At 35.1% G+C, this 19133-nt stretch overlaps 1 protein-coding gene across 1 annotated transcript; it reads right to left on the bottom strand.

The window, feature by feature from the left end:
* Nucleotides 1-15878: 15878 nt before the first annotated feature.
* LOC135844592 (uncharacterized) lies at nt 15879-17013 on the bottom strand. The gene is made up of 4 exons (XM_065362826.1): nt 16774-17013; nt 16300-16449; nt 16107-16160; nt 15879-16034 (listed from the first exon to the last, which is right to left on the bottom strand). The coding sequence occupies exons 1-4, from the start codon at nt 16837-16839 to the stop codon at nt 15945-15947; spliced, it is 360 nt and encodes a 119-aa protein (XP_065218898.1). The 5' UTR covers nt 16840-17013; the 3' UTR covers nt 15879-15944.
* Nucleotides 17014-19133: the final 2120 nt, after the last annotated feature.

Here is a 19133-nt window from a genome sequence, read left to right as displayed (position 1 = left end):
AGTTGGATTTGAATAATGCACTATTATTCGAAAATTGAAAAATTAAAGTTCATATTACCGGATCAAAATCCGGTCCGACCGAAGGACCATGTTAATGGTTTTATAACCATCAATATAAAAACGAACACACTTTTTACAAAAGCAACCATTTCATTTTATTATTTTACACGAACGTATATAAAATTACACACGTAACCACATTTTCAATACATTGAAGCGAGAAGATAAAATATACAAAAAATCACCTCGTTACGAGCGATAGAACAAGATTATTACGAGTGCATCGTTGCACTAACAATAGAGAAAAATTATCGGATAAGCATAAAGTAGGTATTTACAATGAGATAGGAAAAAGAAGGCGAAAATGCCTTAACATTCATGCTATACCTACTAATGTTCCAACATGCAAAATTGGCTACATAGCTTTTTATTTGGGGATACAGTTTTGAAAAAAGTGATTTTACAGGTGCGAAGTTACACATGTTAAATTGGAACTTTTCGTTTTTAAACATCAAAAATATGTCAAAAGTAAATAAATTATACATCAATTTAAAGGAAATTTTATCACGGATTCAGTAATCACATGTTCAATTACAAAAAATTTTGAAATAAATAAAATTTTTTGGTACAAAGATGAAAAACGAGAAGTTGTTAGTTGTCAAAAAAGGGAATATTGTTAGTTGTCAATGAGATAGTTTACCAAAATATGCATCAAAGTGGGAAATTTTTTTTTGAAAATTATCTATTGCATTACTGAATCATTTTTTTTCTGCCTTTCATTCTATAAAACGAATAAAAAGTTGCATTGATCGATTTACCTACGCAAAAAAAAAATTCAAAGAATGACCAGTCAATTTTTAAGTCGTTTATGGATATTTTTTCAAGTTTTTGGGTTTATCTAAAAGTTTAGTCCTTCTCATGTGTTATCTTTTTGAAAATTTTCGAAAATTGAATTGTAAGTTTTTTTTAAATCAATAGTGAATGCTTGTTTGACAACTTACAAGTTTACAACAGGGGTGGTTGTTAGTTGTCACAAAAAAGTATCTCACTCAATCCACCATTAACTATTCATCACATGAACCAAAATTCAATTTAAAAAAAAGAAAACATGCGCAAAGAATCAAGCTTTCAAATGAGCCCAAAACCGCAAAAAAATATTCATAAATGGTTTCAGAAACTTCAAAAAACTTTTTTTTTTGACAACTAACCACCCGTGACCCTACCTACTTGAGCAGGTATACCTAACTAATCTACAGGGCAAATTCAAACTACAGAAAATTAGCACCTCTATAATTAAATTTCAGTGTTTAAACCTTTTTCAACAAAATTTTTACTTGGGGATCAAACATTATTTTAGTAAAGAAATTGACGTTCTTTTCGGGTGTTGATGAATAAACATCAATAATCCAAATCCCAATATCACATATAACTGCAAATACCTACTTTGAAATTCAGGCCTTTTTCGTATTCATTTTCTGAGGGGGACGCTTAATTGAAGTTGTAACTTGCAAGTCCCTAATTTGCATACCCCCCTGGCCACTGTACATAATTTGAATTTTTGAGAAAGAAAAATCGAAGTGCCCACACCAAATTATTTGTTTATTGTTTAAACAAATATTTTCGGCAGGGCCGTCGAGAGCGGAGGCGGGCCCGGGGCAAATATAATTTTGGCCCCATTTCTAAAGCAGAAGCTATATTAAATTCGGGGGGGGGGGGGGGTGGGGGGAGGGGGTGTTGACTGAAAATTTGTTCACTGATGCGGGAGAAAAAAATCTACATATGTTGCCAATTGATGTCTTCTGAAAATTTTTATTCAATTTTTTAAAACATTTTTGGAGGTCTCAAATGTAAAATTTGTGTATATTAAAATGAGAAAATTCGCCCTCGCTTTGCTCGGGCGAGAACTTTTAAAAATTTTTTCTTCGATATGCCTAAAACGATTTTTTTTTAATGCGACGAGGAGTTTTTTTGTCTTTTAAAACAGTAGTATTTAAATTATGTTTTTTTGAAGGAAGTTGATTTTGAAAAAGAAGACAGAACAACCCAAATGAGGGCGAAATCTCTTGAAAATTTATTTTCTGAGAGGCATAAAAACGATTTTTTTTTTTTTTTTTTTGAAATGAGTTAATTTTTCTCCAGTTGGTGGAACGACGGGGAGGAGTGGCAAGTCGAAGGCCAAGCCTCTACATAAATCCGGATTACAAACAAGAATGCATAAGAGCTGCAGAACACCAACAACTCACTCGTTCCAGCCCCTGGGAAGCGCAAGAGCTTCAGAGTGAGTAGGCGAATACCAGCGCCTAAAAACTGGCAAATTCGGCTAAGGGAGTAAACCCCAACAGAAAATCATGGTGGAAGGCAACGGGAAACCAACACCATTATATTTCCCTAGAATTATATGGACATCAATTTAGCAACGACCCTAAGTCTCCGTCAGGCTGATCCTCATCCGCCAAGGCAGCCGGATAGGGTGCTAAGAATACGCAGAGTTAAAACAAGGCGGAACAACATCAACGTCGCAACCTGGAATGTACGAACTTTGTATAAAATTGGACAACTTGCTAGTGTAATTAAAGAAGCCAGGAGATTGCAAATCGACGTGTTAGGAGTAAGTGAGACCCGATGGACTGGAAACGGTAGATACCGGGTAGATGAAAATTATGAAATGATCTTCGCTGGGAAAGACACACACGAACAAGGTGTGGGTATATTAATACATACCAGAATCAGCGATAAAATCAGTGCCATAATTCCAAAATCAGAGAGGATACTACTCATGAGATTGGAGGTCAAGCCAAAACCAATGGTGATAATTCAAGTTTATGCGCCAACAGCGGAAAGCAGTACAGCAGAAATCAACAACTTCTACAACGACCTAGAAGAAGTGATGAGATGCTCAAAAAACAATGATGTTGTGTTTTTGATGGGAGACTTCAATGCCAAAGTTGGGAAGGATCATGGCAGCCAAGTTGCAGGGAGATACACACTTGGAGAGCAGAATGAAAGAGGTGAAATGCTCGTAGAGTTTGCTGAAAGACACGATCTAGTAATATGCAATACCTGGTTCAAGCAGCATGAAAGAAGATTATACACTTGGGTCAGTCCTGGAGATCGAGTCAGAAACCAGATAGACTATATACTTGTAAAAAGAAGATTCAGGAACACAGTGAAGAACTGTCACTCATATCCTGGTGCTGACTGCAACTCTGACCACAAACTACTGGCTGCAAAATGCCAGCTAGTCTTGAAGAGCCAGAAGAAGAGCAAAGAACGATACCAACAACTTGACATTGCAAAAATCAAATCAAAAGAAGTTCAAAAGAACTTCCAAGAAGAACTGGAAAAGCAAAAGGAAGACAGGTTGGAAGAAGAACAAGGTATTGAGGAAAAGTGGCAAACATGGAAGCGAAAGGTTAAAACAGCAGCAGAAAAGTCTATTCCATTCAAAGGAAGAAGAAAACACAAACCATGGATGACTCAAGAGATACTGGATCTGATGGAAGAATGAAGACAAGCGAACAGACCAAGTAATGAATACACAGTGATAAATAATCAGATCATGGGAATGTGCAGAATGGCCAAAAACAAGTGGTATGAGGAGAAGTGTCAAGAAATAGATCTGGAGAAAAGGCACAACTCTAGAGAAATGCATACCAAAGTGAAGCAGATGATGGCCACCCACAAGAAAAGGAGAAGTGGAATAGCATATATGCGAGGAAAAGACGGAAAGTACTGTGTTACCAATCAAGAAACTGAAGAGGTCTGGATCAGCTATATACAAGAACTGTATGGAGATGATACACGTCCGGCTCAATTTGCAGTTTCATCCACAGAAGAGGCACCACAAATTGAAATGTGGGAGCTGAGGAATGCTGTGAAGCGAGCCAGAAACCACAAAGCAGTGGGAGAAGATCTCATACCAGCAGACTTGATCAAACATTTAACACCAAAGTATGAAAAGGAGCTGCTGAAGATAATAAACAAAATATACGATGAAGGCACTCTGCCTAAGGACTTCAAAGCAGTAAATTTTGTACCAATACCAAAAAAGAACAACTCGCAAAAATGCTCTGAATATAGAACCATCGCACTGATGAGCCACGCACTGAAGCTACTACTCTCCATCATAAATGCCAGAATTGAAAAGAAGATAGATGAAAATCTAAGTGAAACACAATATGGCTTTGTAGCAAAAAAAGGGACGAGAGATGCAATTGCCCTGCTGAAAGTGATCATTCAAAGAGCACTGAATGCAAATAGGGAAATCATTGCTTGCTTCGTCGATTATGAAAAAGCATTTGATCGTGTCAACCATGAGAAGATGTTGGAGATCCTGGAAAAATACAATATCGATAACAAAGGCCTGCAAATAATCAAGAACCTGTACTGGGAGCAAAGCGCTAACATCAAGATTGGAACTGAGTACTCAGAGAACGGATGTGGAATAAAGAGAGGTGTGAGGCAAGGATGCCCCCTCTCACCCAGGTTGTTCAACGTGTACGCAGAAGAAATAATGAGAGAAGTGCGAATCGAACGAATGGGATTCAAGATCAACGACAAGAGAATAAATGAAATAAGTTATGCAGACGACAAAGTGATCCTTGCTGAGACAGAGGCGCAGATGCAGAAAATGATCAACCAAATCAACAGTGCTGGATTAAAATATGGAATGAAAATAAATGCAGGCAAGACCAAGGTGATGAGATTTACGAAAGGAGATGATAAAGAGGTCAAAATCAACATCGGATCACAAGAAATTGAAAATGTAAAGCAATTCAGGTACCTTGGAGCACTGATAAACAACGATGGTAGAGATCATAAAGAAATCAAATCACGGATTGGAATGGCAAAGACTGCTTTCAACAACCTTGCCAATGTGCTGGGAAATCGAACGATGAGTATTGATCTGAGGAAGAGAATTATGCGATGCTACATATGGACCGTTCTGAAGTATTCCTGCGAAACATGGACCATGAGTGCAGAATGCGAGAAGAAAGTATCCGCTTTTGAGATGTGGTGCTATCGAAGGCTACTACAGATCTCATGGAAGGACTTCGTTACCAACAAGGAAGTACTAGCAAGAATAGGAGAGGAGCGGAAAGTCGTAGTTGAAGACATCAAAAACAGAAAGCTAAAGTATTTAGCTCATAAAATACGAGAAAACGGTATTTTCATGCTAGCGGTACAGGGGAAAATCCAAGGAAGATCGACGAGAGGGAGGAAACGATCGGAACTGTTAACAACAAACTCACCAGCCAACTCCCCCTGCAAGACCCTGAAAGAAACAATTAGATACGCTAGATACCGGCTAATATAGATGGCCATATACGCTATCTCCTGTAAAGGAGCGCACATTGGTTCAGATTGAAATTTAGCGCGCCAAAAATCAAAAAAAAAAGTGCTCAAATAAAATTCAAAATTGTGCCAAAGTATTAAGTATAGTCTAGAACCTACATATCCAGAGTATTGAGACTCGAGGTAGCGCTATTGTTGCCTAATCTATGAGACAAGATGTCACTACACACATGATAAAAATAGTGGTTACTTGAGGGTGTTTTTAAAATGCATGTCTTTTCCAGTCATCATACACAAAAGCAATAACCCAATATATCATTTTAAAGCTGAGTTTCTCTAGTTTCGCATGGTGTATGTGTTTTTTCATTTTCGTTTGATGGGTGCTTCGATTTTGCAAAAAAAGAAAGTGCATTTTTTGAATTTTTTCTACTGATATTTTAGTGTCAAACTATTTCTGTCCAAGAGATACCAAAAAAAACTCATCGGCATTTAGAGGGCCCAAGTATTAGGTTTAAGACTATGCATACACTTTTTCCGCCTTCTTCCGCCTTTGACTCTTTTTACACATTTTAGATTTCACATAATATAGCCTAAATCATCAAAAAATATGAATATTTTTGACACACCACTCAAAAAATTCAAAAATGTACCTCTCATCATCTCCCTTTGAGGGCTCATTTTGAGGCTGAGCAAAAGAAAAATGTTAAAAACGAATTTGGAAGGCAAAAATAAGTAAATTTTGACATCTACTCGAAAAATTCAAAAATTCACAATTGAGCATACCCCTTTGAGGGCCAACTTTGGGGCTAGGGTAAAAAATGATGTTAAAAACGAATTTGGAAGGCAAAAATATGTAGATTTTGACACCCCACTCAAAAAATTCAAAAATTTACCACTCAGCACCCCCCTTTGAGGGCCCACTTTGGGGCTGGAGTAAAAAATAACGTCAAAAATGAACTCAGCGCCTCAAATTACCCCTTATTACACATCTAGAAGTTTACAATATCGATGTTTTGATTTTTGGTGCGCTAAATTTCAATCTGAACCAGTGTGGAGCGCGACTACGACGACGACGACGACCTAACATTTGTTTTAATTTAAGTGCAAGGTAAGTACTGAGGTACAAACTTGAATGCTAAATTTTTGATTTACGAGTAATTTTGATCTCGTTTTCGTACTTTACTATTCCGATAATTCAAAATTTTTTGAAAAAGTTACCAAAATTTATTCCTTTTTTTCAAATTTGTTCATTTTTTTAGTTTTTATGGAAATTTTTCGATATTTTCGAACTTTTCTTTGAGGGGGGACGGCGTCCCCTTGCGTCCCCCCCACAAAAAAGCCCAGCCTGATTGTATAGGATTTTTTTTTCAAAACATGTTCTGAACTCTGATTTCATATAAAAAACTGTCAACTTTGAACATCAGTTGTACATACAAGACAACATTGAGATGGATAAAAACCAAATTTGGAATTTTTTACTTTCCTCATTCTACCAAAAAACCAACTCCAGATTCGAACTCTACAACCTCGAAAACATCAATCGACGTATTATACCATAATGATATAAGCAAAATTTGAAATCCCCCACCCATACGAACCTACGACTCACCTTCCACCTTCACCACAAAAAATGATTCCAGATTTGAACTCTACGGCCTTGATAACATATCAATCGACATATTACACAATAATTTAAGCAACATTTGAAATTTCCTCTCTCCCATTGCCTCACCACCAATCCTACAAAAAAATAACTCCGGATTCGAATTCTACGACCTCGAAAACATATTATTCGATGAAACTGAACCAGCGGGAGGTGTTTCTTACGGTCCAGCAAACCCCTTGTGATAAAAATTTTAGATCGCGAAATCACCTCTAACCCCTTCAAAATGGGTGAAATTGCAATTTCAGTTCAAAATTTTCAACTTTAGCTGTTTTTAACCGATTTTTTTGAAACTTGCACAAATACAATACATATTAGAGACTATCATGGGTTCTTGATGGAAATTTTTTGAAATTTTTTAAAGCATATCTTCTGGAAAAACACGCATTTTCTGATTTTAAACGCCATTTTTGAGGCACTTTTGGTCACTTCTTTCAAAAACGCTCATGTATCTCGTCCAGATGTACGATTTATTATTTTTTCAGTATTTTTTATGTGGTTGAAAGATCTTTAAAAATGAAAAAAAAAAATTCACGGGGTTTCCCACATAATCGATCATAATTTTGACCGGAAAATGTTTCCTCGCAATAAATACCTACACATAAAAGACGCCCTATTACACCCTCAACCCAAATTTATCAATTTTTTAATATTTTATAATTTTTATTGGAAAAAATTGAATTGTAGGTATGATTTTGAGAACGCCTGAACTCCCTTACGGATCACCCAAGTTGCCAAAACTTTTGTCCAAACTAATATAAACTCGAAACAGGTATACCTATACAATATTTCAATTTCAGATTTTTTTTGTAATCATTTAATAGGTTTCTAACCTAGGTATTGGGGTTGTCTACATATGTGTCAATAAATAATTCGTATAAATTAAAAAAATGTTCACTCATTTTCATCAAAGTCTGGTTCTTTTAATTTTGAAAAATGAAATTAACTGAAGAACATCCATTGGCGAAGTACAGATAGGAAGTGCTCTGTAAACCTCAAATCACGAGGAGAAATGTGCAGATCTCTCTAATTTATGTCATTAAGAGACAATTTATAACAGTCTGCCGAATTTGTATACTACAGGTACGCAAAAAGTAAGAATGTGTCGAATTTGTATCTAACAAGGGAGGTGCCCCAGGTGACATTCACCGATTTCAACGATTCTTGCATCACTGGATAGAGGACATCGAATATAGTCTTAACACCAAATTTTCAGCTGCTGAAGTTGATATTTCAGCCTTCCAGGGTAATTTTTCGATTTCAACATTGCAATTTTGAAAAATCGAAAAATCGCCCTGAAAGGCTGAAATATCAACTTCAGCAGCTGAAAATTTCACCGTGAGCTAGACTCATCATATGTATTAAAATGCCCAAATAATATGGAAGGTTTTGATATGCGAACTGGACCGACTATTTCTGGACAATTTTTCAAAATTGCTATGTGAGAATCGAAAAATCGCTCTGAAAAATCGAAATATCAACTTCAGCAGCTGAAAATTTCGTGATAGACTATGTTCGATGTCCTCTATGCAATGGTGCAAGAATCATTATAAAATCGATGCATGTCACCTGGGGCACCTCCCTTGTAAGTATTTTCGGGTTTAGTGACAAGGTTGTTCTCGAATTGGAGTTTATGAGTGTAATGAAAAATTTCGAAAAACTCACAAACAGAAATCCATTATTTATAATCACTTGTATAATAGGAAACATTAAATAAGTATTTGATTTCGTGTAATTTATTATTCAGTGTATTTAGGTAATTGAATAAAACCTCATTTTAGGTAGTTGGACATACATATGTAGTTACTTATACTCAAGTGTATTAAGGCGATATATACGAGTACCTAAGTAGTGACATTTCCATCAGTTCTTCAGTTTGTACCGGGTATTCAATACGTAGGTACTAAGTATTTACCAAAGCCTATATCTCCTACAGAGGATTTAAACTGCACGATGTATTTCTCTACAAGATTTTTCATTTGTGTTTTTGTTATTTTGTCAAGTTTGTTTGTGAATTCAATAGCGTCCTTCTTTAAGACGTTCCACTTGTTGACCAAAGATGAAGATCGTATCATCAAATACCCAAGATTTAAGCATGAATTTATAGCTAGAGATTTGCCTAGGGATGGATATCTCACTTTGGATGAAGTACGATCCATAAAATATAAATAAAACATTCACACGATACGGAGTGAGCGGAATGAAAATGAAATATATGGTGCCGCGCTGTACTTTTACTGCGAATTGATTTATACCAGAAAATTAGACCCGTCAATAATTTAATGAACACTTACTTGATATTGCTGGTGCATCGTAGTCATTTTGAAAGAGAATAATAAGATGTAATCCAATTTTCAATTCAAATTTGTTTTAGACAATTTCTAGATGTACCTAATAAGTAAGTATGTACCTATTGAAAATATGATCTCCATGTCTTGGGTGGTTCTTTAACTCGCACTTTCCGATTTGAAAGAAAGAAAGTAAGTTTCATCAAAAGAGCTTCATCCTAAAACCCTCGTAACTCAAATTTTGGAGGTTGAAGCTCATTTTTTGGTTTTTGGCTAATTTTTGAAAATTTAAAAAAGTCGTTTTAAAGACAGCGATTTAAAATCTCTGCAGAAATTTTAAAACTCGCTGGAGGCTTTTAAAAAGTCAAATTGAGATTGTTTTCGAGTCAGCAGGTCGTGTAGACACACGACATACCCGACGATATCTTTTCGATTCCCCTTCCGGGGGTATTTAAGTAGGTACCTTCTTTGAAAATTTAATATTTTTCACTTTTTCAAGAATTCATGTAGGTACCTACTAATAAGTTGATTTCAACTCGGGCGCTTAGAATTTCGTATCAACAACCTAAAACAGTTGTGAAGGTGCCCAATAAGCACCTAGGTACTAAAATTATAGTGCTAGAATTTGTAATTCTTCCAGAGTTATTTGAGGTTTCCAGAGTTTGAAAACTCGCTAAAGGCTATAAAAAATTGAGATTGTTTCTCAGTCGGGTGATTATATCTAGACATACCAGACGAAAGACGAAAACCAATTGGAAGTGGTTTCAAGCCACTTTTTAGAAGTTCTGAAGCCTACAGCAAATTTTTGGAAATTACATACATTTTTCTCGAAATTTTACTCAATGAAGTTCTACCTACACCGACCTACACCCACTCAATTTTTGGTCCCTAAAATCAGTTGGAAGAAGTTTCGAGCCATTTTGAAAAGTTCTGGATACTTTTGGAATGGACAATTTTTACGAAATTTCATTCAACTGACCTAGAAAGTTGAAATTTAAGGTATATGCGCGGTTCTCAACCACCAGAATCGATTTCGAAATGATTGTTGATTTTGGGTGATCTTACTTTTGATTTAACGATTTACCATTGCTGCGATGAAAGATGAAGGACATGAACCAACCTGCGCTCAAATTTGAACTGCACTTTTTTGAGTCTTTCATCAAATTTCGGAAGGAGAAAAAATACTCAAGACAAATATTTCACTTATGAAATGAATGTCAGAATGGAGGAGGGGAGAGGGTAAAAAGCTTCTTCCAGACAAAATTTTTTCACATCAAAATCCTTCAATTTAAAAAAAAAATCAAAATTCCAGAGAAGAAGAGAATGAAAAGTTTTAAAAATTGATTACCAAAACAGTAAAATGAGCACAACAGCAACACTTTCAGAAGAAAATGTCTTCACAATGCTTCAATTTGGAAATCTTTTTTCAAAAAATTTCAAATCTATGGTAGCTTTGAACTGTACTAAGTGGGTACAATTACTCAAAGCTGAAACATGGTTTAATTTGAAGAAGTGATAAGTCTTATCATTTCTTCAAATTAAACATTTTATTTTCTTCATTCTCATTGATATGACTGGAAAGGACGATTCAACTGCGGGTTTTCGAAAAGCGACCTGTAATTAGGATCTCAATTACAGGTCGATGAACTTGACAAAAAACCGAAGTGAAATTAAAAGGCACGAAGTCAATTAAGTATATCTCGCACCTCGGGAGTAATAAGGTTACATCTCAAAAAAGTGAAGTTTTACAGGAGAGTGATATTTTTTTTTTAACTTGATTCATCATTATTTTTATCAACTTATAATTATTAATTGTGAGGAATGAACAGCACCTCATTTTAAAGATCTGGTATCCTACCTTCATTTAGCATAAGAACACATTGAAAAATAAAATCTTAAAGAGGAAATATTTCAATGTTTGGAAAACATTTTGAGTTATAACCTTTCAAACACATTTTTACTCTTTGAAAATTCCAAATAGGTAGGTAGGTATGCACGATTGGTATGCACGTAACTTGAAACTGGAAAAATGATTGAATAATTCCCATTTTATGCATACCTAAGCACGTGCCATTTAAATCATTACCTATCTAATCAGTTTGTGTTCTATGTACATACATACTATTCGGTAGCTAATCAATTTTATGGAATGTAATAAAATTTCCAATTAGGTACCTATACAGCAGTGATCAACAAAAGCGATTTGAATCATCCTATTACGAGCATTATGAAAACTAAACATTCTCAACTATTACAATTGTGTGAACAACATCACTCGATGCTTAATAATATTTTTCAATTCAGAGAAATAAAATTTCCAGACCCGAAGTCGATGGGTCACGTGTGCATTTTCTTATCCGTTGGTGGTGATTTTTTTTTATGCAACTATGAGAGTAGGTATAATACGCCAAGTTCTTTGAAAATTTTTGCAAAAAATGTAGGTAGGTACATTTTTTTTTGATATTTTTGAATGATTTTCACATTTTTCAAAAAAGGGGTTTGTGTTTCCAAGATACATACTTATGTCATTCTGAATTGAATTTTAAAAAAATGAAATGAACATTTTTTTGAAAACATGAAAAAAGTAGGTAGGTAGAAGCAATCTGATGAAATTTTCAAATTGATGAAATCCTAAAATCTTGTACATATACAACTTTTGAATCATGTACCCTATCAGCGATCTGAGGGCATATTGATGATTCTAAATTTAACCCCTCGACTACATATACAACTTACCACATCGATATGTTCCCATATAAAACACCATTTGGGCATAAATTTGCGGAAACGTTTTCGTGACACCTTAAAATCAGCAATTTTTATACTTTCAAGGACTTGTCAGAGATGTAAGCGACCACCAAAAAAAAAATAAAGTCCACAGGGAGATTCGGCATCTCAAACTCTACAAACTGAGTGCTAGCCGTAAATTTTAAAAATTGACTTTGGAGCTTTAAACCTGAAAAACGTGAATTAGCTAAAATGGCCCTACTTTTAGGCCACGTGGCTCAGCCCCATGGTGCCGCGGGTGGCTAAATTTTTTTTTGGGGTGGTTTCAACTCAAAAGGAACCACATATGTGAATTTCAGAATATTCCGAGACCTACTGTGAGTAGCAAGATGGCCTTAACCACCTAGCAGTTATTATTGTAGCTCCCCTTATACCTACATAGTATTATTCAATCCATTGTTAGAGAGAAGCTTCGTTACTTGCTCTCTTTAAAGTTCATCGCTCTGTCTCCTTCTACTGAAAGTATGGTACAGTAATGTGGGGGATTCTCTGCTCATAGTTCTAAAGGCAACGGCTGTACAACCACGAGCTAAGCTCTTCACTTGGCACCGGAATCTTGAGCTCTCTGGAGCTAAGTCAAAATGTAGATAATTATGTTCATTCGCTTCAGCACCAGAAAATGTATAAGCGCATTGACCATAAGTCAATGTCCTTCTTTTCATGTTTTACTCACTTTTAGCGTGGTAATGTGTGTTTCCTTCAACATGATAATTAATCCGCGTAATTATCATGGTTCATTTGGATCCACTTTTGATCAACCCAGACATTGATGGCATTTCTCACAATACATCGGACCTACGTATCACGTTCCTATCATCGTACCTGGTTTGAGTGAGTACTATAAGCTGGATAGGTAACATGTACAGTGTCTTTAGTACCTAATTATTGAGAAATACTTAATTGACCCTATGGTCACCTCTATTAATTATAGTTTTAGTTTAATTGATGGAGTTAGCTGAAGTAGGATGATTACAACTATGAGACCTACCAAGTTAATCCATAATAATTGTAATTATATTGCAATTATTGACATTATTCGGATCGATTAGGTGCGCTAGGTAGTCACTTAGTACATAATTGATCTGAATTATCTTTAGATATCTAGGTCGTAAGAGGCGGGTAATTCACCTGACCATTTCAATAATGATCGATTGTGTAATTGAATCGGTGGGTGCAGAAAGGGACCAAGTCACATTTTTGGAATTTTTTTTTTCACGGATATATGGCTTTCAAAGTACGGCGGATCAACTAGTGATGTCAGATTTCCGCAAAACTACCGAGAAAGTGGTATTTGGGCTCAGAAAAAGGGTGGATCCGCATTTATGACTTTTTTGTAAAAATTTTTAAATTCCTTGAAAAATGACCAACATTTTTAAGAAGACCATTTTTTGAAATTTAAAATAATCTCTGAACTAAAAAATGATGAAAAAATTAACAACTTTGGCAAAAAGTCTGATACCTGAAGGGGGTTTTGGTCAATTTAAACGAGATAGCAGTCTAAATGATGTACTTAGATGTAGAATCAAGCCCCATTCGTGCCCGAGCAATTTCAAAAGAAATTTTGTCGATTGGGTGCAGAAAGGGTCTAAGTCCCATTTGTTTAGGCAGCAACAGCACCGGCGCACGTGAATATTTTTTTTTTCTAAACAGTGCTAAAAATTGTGTCTTGGGGTCCTCTTTCAATGACCTTAAGCATGCTTATCAAAAATTTTTGATTTTCAAATAAATCAGTTTTTTGTTATTCCTGAAAAGTGCGAAAATGGACTTAGCCCCTTTCTGCACCCATCGATTCAATTTGTAATGCACCTTACGTACCTTCTTAAATGTAACTAATATTTAATAAAAACATTTTAGTAGTCTCTACGAGTGTGTTTTATTATTATTAGGATACTACTTACTATGCGTAGTTAGGATGGCTTTATCACCCTCATACCACCTTTTGAGCTATCCAGGTAAGAGGTAATTATTCCCCTCTTAGGGAATAATTATTGTCCAGATCCAGCGGGAATAATAAAGTTCATTCACAGTTATAATGATAATTCCTACGCTCACTATATCACTACGGTTTTTTTTCGACCCGCCCCCTTGTACATAGTCCAGGAGAATTAGCTCAAACAAGCCATCAGCGAACCTCTGATTACAAGAGAGTTTTTGCGGTTATAAATTGATTTAAGTACAAAGTACAGAAACCTGATAATCTGCAAATTTTATTTCTATTCAATTTGCTATTCATTCTTAATGCAATTTTTTTTGAGGGATTGCTAGAAATTTTTCTAGATTATTCATAATCATAATATGGTTTCAATGTTTCATTTTCAACCAAATTATGTAAAAAAAATTATATATTTTTTTGAAAATTTTGATACATGCTTTGTATTGACAATTTTCATTTTTTTAGTGTGGTCAATCAAATTTTGTAAATTATTTTCTATACCTATCCTTCTTACATAGGTATAGGGCATTTTAAAGTGACGTCACACACATCTGATAATCAAAGTGGTGTGCAAACGATGCGAAATGTACTAGGTATTGCTGCTCGCTGTTTAAACTAAAATTACTCAAAATTTTCAACGAACACATTGATATTTTAATACAGCAACATGTTTGTAGCTAAAACCAGCTGCGGGCGGCAAGTATTGAACTTTGAACTAATATTACTCAAAATTTTCATCGAACACATAGGTATTTTAATACGGTAAAATGTTCGTAGTTTCACAAGCCCCTATCCAGGATTTCCTCCTGGGGGGTGATGAATGACTCATAAGTAGGGGACAAAAATCATAAAATTCCCAACGGGCTCATATGTATAAAAATTTCAATAGTATGCACATTTCAGACATTTTCATGCTGAATTTCAGCTTGAAAAACGTGTTGATCAGATGAGGTTCTTGGAATTTATCCAGTAAATTGCTTATACCTATTTATAATGAAATTCAGACAAGCATGAGCGAAGCGAAGGCAAAACAAAGAGTAAAAAATACTACATTTCTGATTATAAAATAATTGATTTTTCTGGATGGATTTAACTTGACACACCTCACGTCCTCAGACTTGAATTAGTAGTTTGTTCAACCAGGGAGCGATAATGATTTTTGACGATTTTCGAGGCTTATTGCCCAAGCGTCGCGAGGAAAATAATTCAAAATTGTCGAAAATCATTTTTATTCCTGAGTTAGATAACATATTTTTCGTTATGAGGGAGAAAAATCCCAGTACCTATTCAATTCCAATAATGATCATATTAAGTTGGTGCAAAAGGAGCACTTTTTCTCCCTTATAATAACGAAAAATATGCCTCCAGAAATTTCCATTTCAAAAAAGGAAAGCAAACAAAAGCATTGGAAATTCATAATTCAAGAAACAAAAATAATTAGTAGGTACATAGATTATGCAACTACCTAGGGAGATGATGTGATTTTCAATGATTTTTTAAGTTTGTAGCAAATTATCTCCCTAGAAACGTAAAACAACATGACTTTTTTCCTGTGATTCAATGCAAGAAATCGTAGGAAATTATACATATTAACCTAAGGATTTTTTGGCCGGGGGGGGGGTGATTGTACCCCTAATCACCCCCCTGAATACGCTCTTGAATGCTTTACTGCTCAAGCTGTTTAACCACCTAAGATTAAGTATAGGTATGCATAACTTTCATTCTAGTGAAATAAGTTGATGGTACATGCAATATGGAACGCTATTGACAATTTTATCATGAAAAAAATTACAGAATTAGTGTAAAGGTATAGGTTAAATATGTACCTGACCCAGATTTGATAAAATTGACTGAATAAAAATATGCAAATGGCAGACTCGCAATCTCACACATTTTCAGCATAAACGCGAGATAGAGGTTTGATTTTTCAATTTATTTTATGGCCAATTTTTTTTACATAGCTTTCATTCTTCTATTTTTATTGCCTGCATGTAAACTCGGTTACTTGGAAAAAGTTTTCCCATGGTTTCTCCCAAACTTTGGCTCTACAAAATTTACATCCGGCATTCTGAAAAATTAATAAGTACGATTAATTGAAGTTAATAGCACTTGATAATATTTAGATACTATTGGTACTAACATTGCCAGCTGGACAAACTTCCAAATCCAAAGTGGTCAACGTCCCAGCTACCACCTTTAAACAAATACGAGTAGGTTGGTAAAAATGAAAAACGTCTTGACCGTCGATCAAATGGTTTGTGTTTGCAATTTGCAATTTGATCGAAAATTAGTCGTGCAATAAGCCATACCCCTGGAGGCCTAGACCTACTTACTTGTTGTTTTGCATTCAAGATACGTTTAATTCTTTGATTTGAGTTCAATGTATTCATCACTTTTTCCGCCAATCTAATGATTTCGGGCGAATTGACATCGACGGTACTTACACCGCCAGATCGTCCCCTATTTTCATAATTTTTTCGTTCCTGAAAGATTTAATCAGTATGGCGAATAAACTCGAATTGAAATTACGTAGGTAAGCGATTTTATATAGAATCCACCGAGGTATGTTTTTCATTCGTACACAAGAAAAATTGTAGCCATTTGGCAATGCACTTACGAATACAACTTACAGTTTTATGGGTTTTCAATGCATGGTCTCTATATCGATTTACTTTAACGGATCCTGTACCTATGTATGTAGATTTTACATTTTCACCAAAATATAGGTATATACCTGCGTGCGCAAGTTATTAACACTATTTCTATTCAATTTACCTACCATGTACCTACTTATTTAGTGTACTTACTCGAGGAGAAGCCAATGCTGTTGCTGAAAACGCCACGAATATAAGAATAAAATTAACGAGATTCATAATTGAATAAAAATTTTAAAAACACAGGTATATCAACTCGAATGAACAATGAAAACGTGTGTAACGTCAGTTTTACTCGTACTCGTAGGTATACTTGTATGCACTCGTACTTTGAAAATGACTAACGAGGAAATCATCGAATATTGCAAACTGCGATCGTTTAAATACCTATTTCAATTAGGATCCAATCGTTAGTTTTCCGATAAGCCGTCATAAAAACGTACCCACTCGCGAGAGTTGAGGGGGAATCGCAAATAACTCGAGCTTCGCTCATTTCCCATCTTTCTTACTTGCGTATACTTATTATGGTTCCGCAACATAAAAATAAAATAATACCAATTTGTTACGCGAAGCAAGTATTTGCTGATGCTGTACTGTGGACTTACTCGGACCATTAGGCAAATTCATTTCGCAACAATTACACAATCATATCGGTAGCTAATTTTTTGAAATCAATTGATAATTATCGAGTTCTCATAATAAAATATTGTAACACGTCCACTCCATGTAAATAACTCAAACCACATTATTACATAGAGTAAGTGGTAGTAAAATGGACCAGGGTAGTAAAATGGACCATCAGTAGTTTCAGTGATATCCACTAGCGCAACCTGGTGAGAAATGACAGAAACTGGTGTTATTTGTACCTGATACTTCATATTTTAGGTGACCATCACTCATTATTTCCGACTTTCGAAGTGATAAGGCAGTTTGTTTGAAATGTGTGCACTTCTCATTTTCAATAAAAAATTAAACATTTTGATTGGAATGCAGATTGTATTTTTTGTAATTTATTTCTTGCTGAACGATAACTTGAGTTAAGTAGTACATACTTTCAGCTTTATTTTCATCTATTGGACATATTTTTTTGGCTCGAGCTTTCATAATGAAATTCATCCGTAATGTATTTGTATCTGTCATACTTTGTGAGGTAGTAAAATATGCATCTATTTCACGTTGCCAACCTATATTTTTAATGAAAAACTTTCTTAGGGGTACCCGATATTTCTGGCCACCCTGTATGTATTTCACATTATCAAGTAGGTACCTATAGCTAGCATAAAAAAAGAGAAAAATGATGTTCTGGCTTATTTGAAAGCTTTCAATTTCAATATAAATTTTGCAAATCTCTAAACATGTAAATTGTTAATAATTATGTATTTGTAACAGATGATGCAGAGTGGTCAACCCCGAATCCAGGTCAAATCAGACGGGTTATTGTTGGTGTAGTTTCTCTGATCACACGGAACTGTTTTGTACCTACTACCTATAGGTCCCTCAAATTAGAAAATTAGGAGAATCGACTTATTAAATTACTTCAACTTTCCCTGGTGAAGGCGAGGCAAAGTTTTTTTTTCAGCAGATGGAAATTCCTGTTCTAATGTCAAACTTTGATGTTTATTGTCAAGACTGATGCAACTTGAAATTCTAGTCACATTGTTTTAAATGCACCTAATTGGCAGAAAATTTGAAAATATCCTCCTAAAATTCAAAAATTGAGTTTTTTTTTGGGAAACTCAATTCAAAAATTTGCTAAATTTTAGACACTCAATTTTGAACTTTTGAAGCTTCGCCTAATTCATCTACAAAGTTAGTATTACCTACATTTATGAGGCGATTTATGTGAGGTAAGAGTTGATTATTTCCATTATTTTCCAAATAAAAAAAACATCGGCTGTCGGAATCAGTAAGTTACCTATTATGTTAGATATGGGGTAACATATTCTTGTCTCTCTGCAAAAACTGAAAAAATTTCAAAACTAAGCCAGTCGCGAGTACCTATCCCTTATCCCAAGAGTTTACGTCCCAATAAAACTACGTGCTCATTGTGACAACATGAATTTATTCAACAGTTTGAATGCATTCAAAACATTGCTAACATTCGAAATTTATTCAGCATTAGTTAAGGATAACACCCGCGGTGGGAGGAAATGGAATCGTCATATTTACTTTATCATCTTCATACAAAATGTGACCGTTTTTAAATGTCTGAATTTAAAAATAATACGGATCGGAGGTGGGACTGGTGCTGTCGTCAGTACGCGGATCAATAGGAGTTCTCCGAAGAATCATTATATCATTGATGCGAATTTCCTTCTGACTGATAACTAACTCCACTTTGCCAGCTCTGAATTTGTCATCATTCGCTTTAAACACCCCATCGAGCTCTATAACGCCATTAGTTCCAATTAATGATGTGTTCAGGTCGTGGCAGGAATTGTAATCGTCGTATTTACTTTATCATCTTCATACAAAGTTAGACCGCTTTCAAATGTCTGAATTTTAAAATAATT

Source organism: Planococcus citri, chromosome 1 (genome assembly GCF_950023065.1).
Source record: "Planococcus citri chromosome 1, ihPlaCitr1.1, whole genome shotgun sequence".
Classification (NCBI taxonomy): Eukaryota; Metazoa; Arthropoda; class Insecta; order Hemiptera; family Pseudococcidae; genus Planococcus; species Planococcus citri.
Note: the sequence above shows the minus strand (reverse complement) of the source record. Positions and strands in the feature narration are given on the sequence as shown.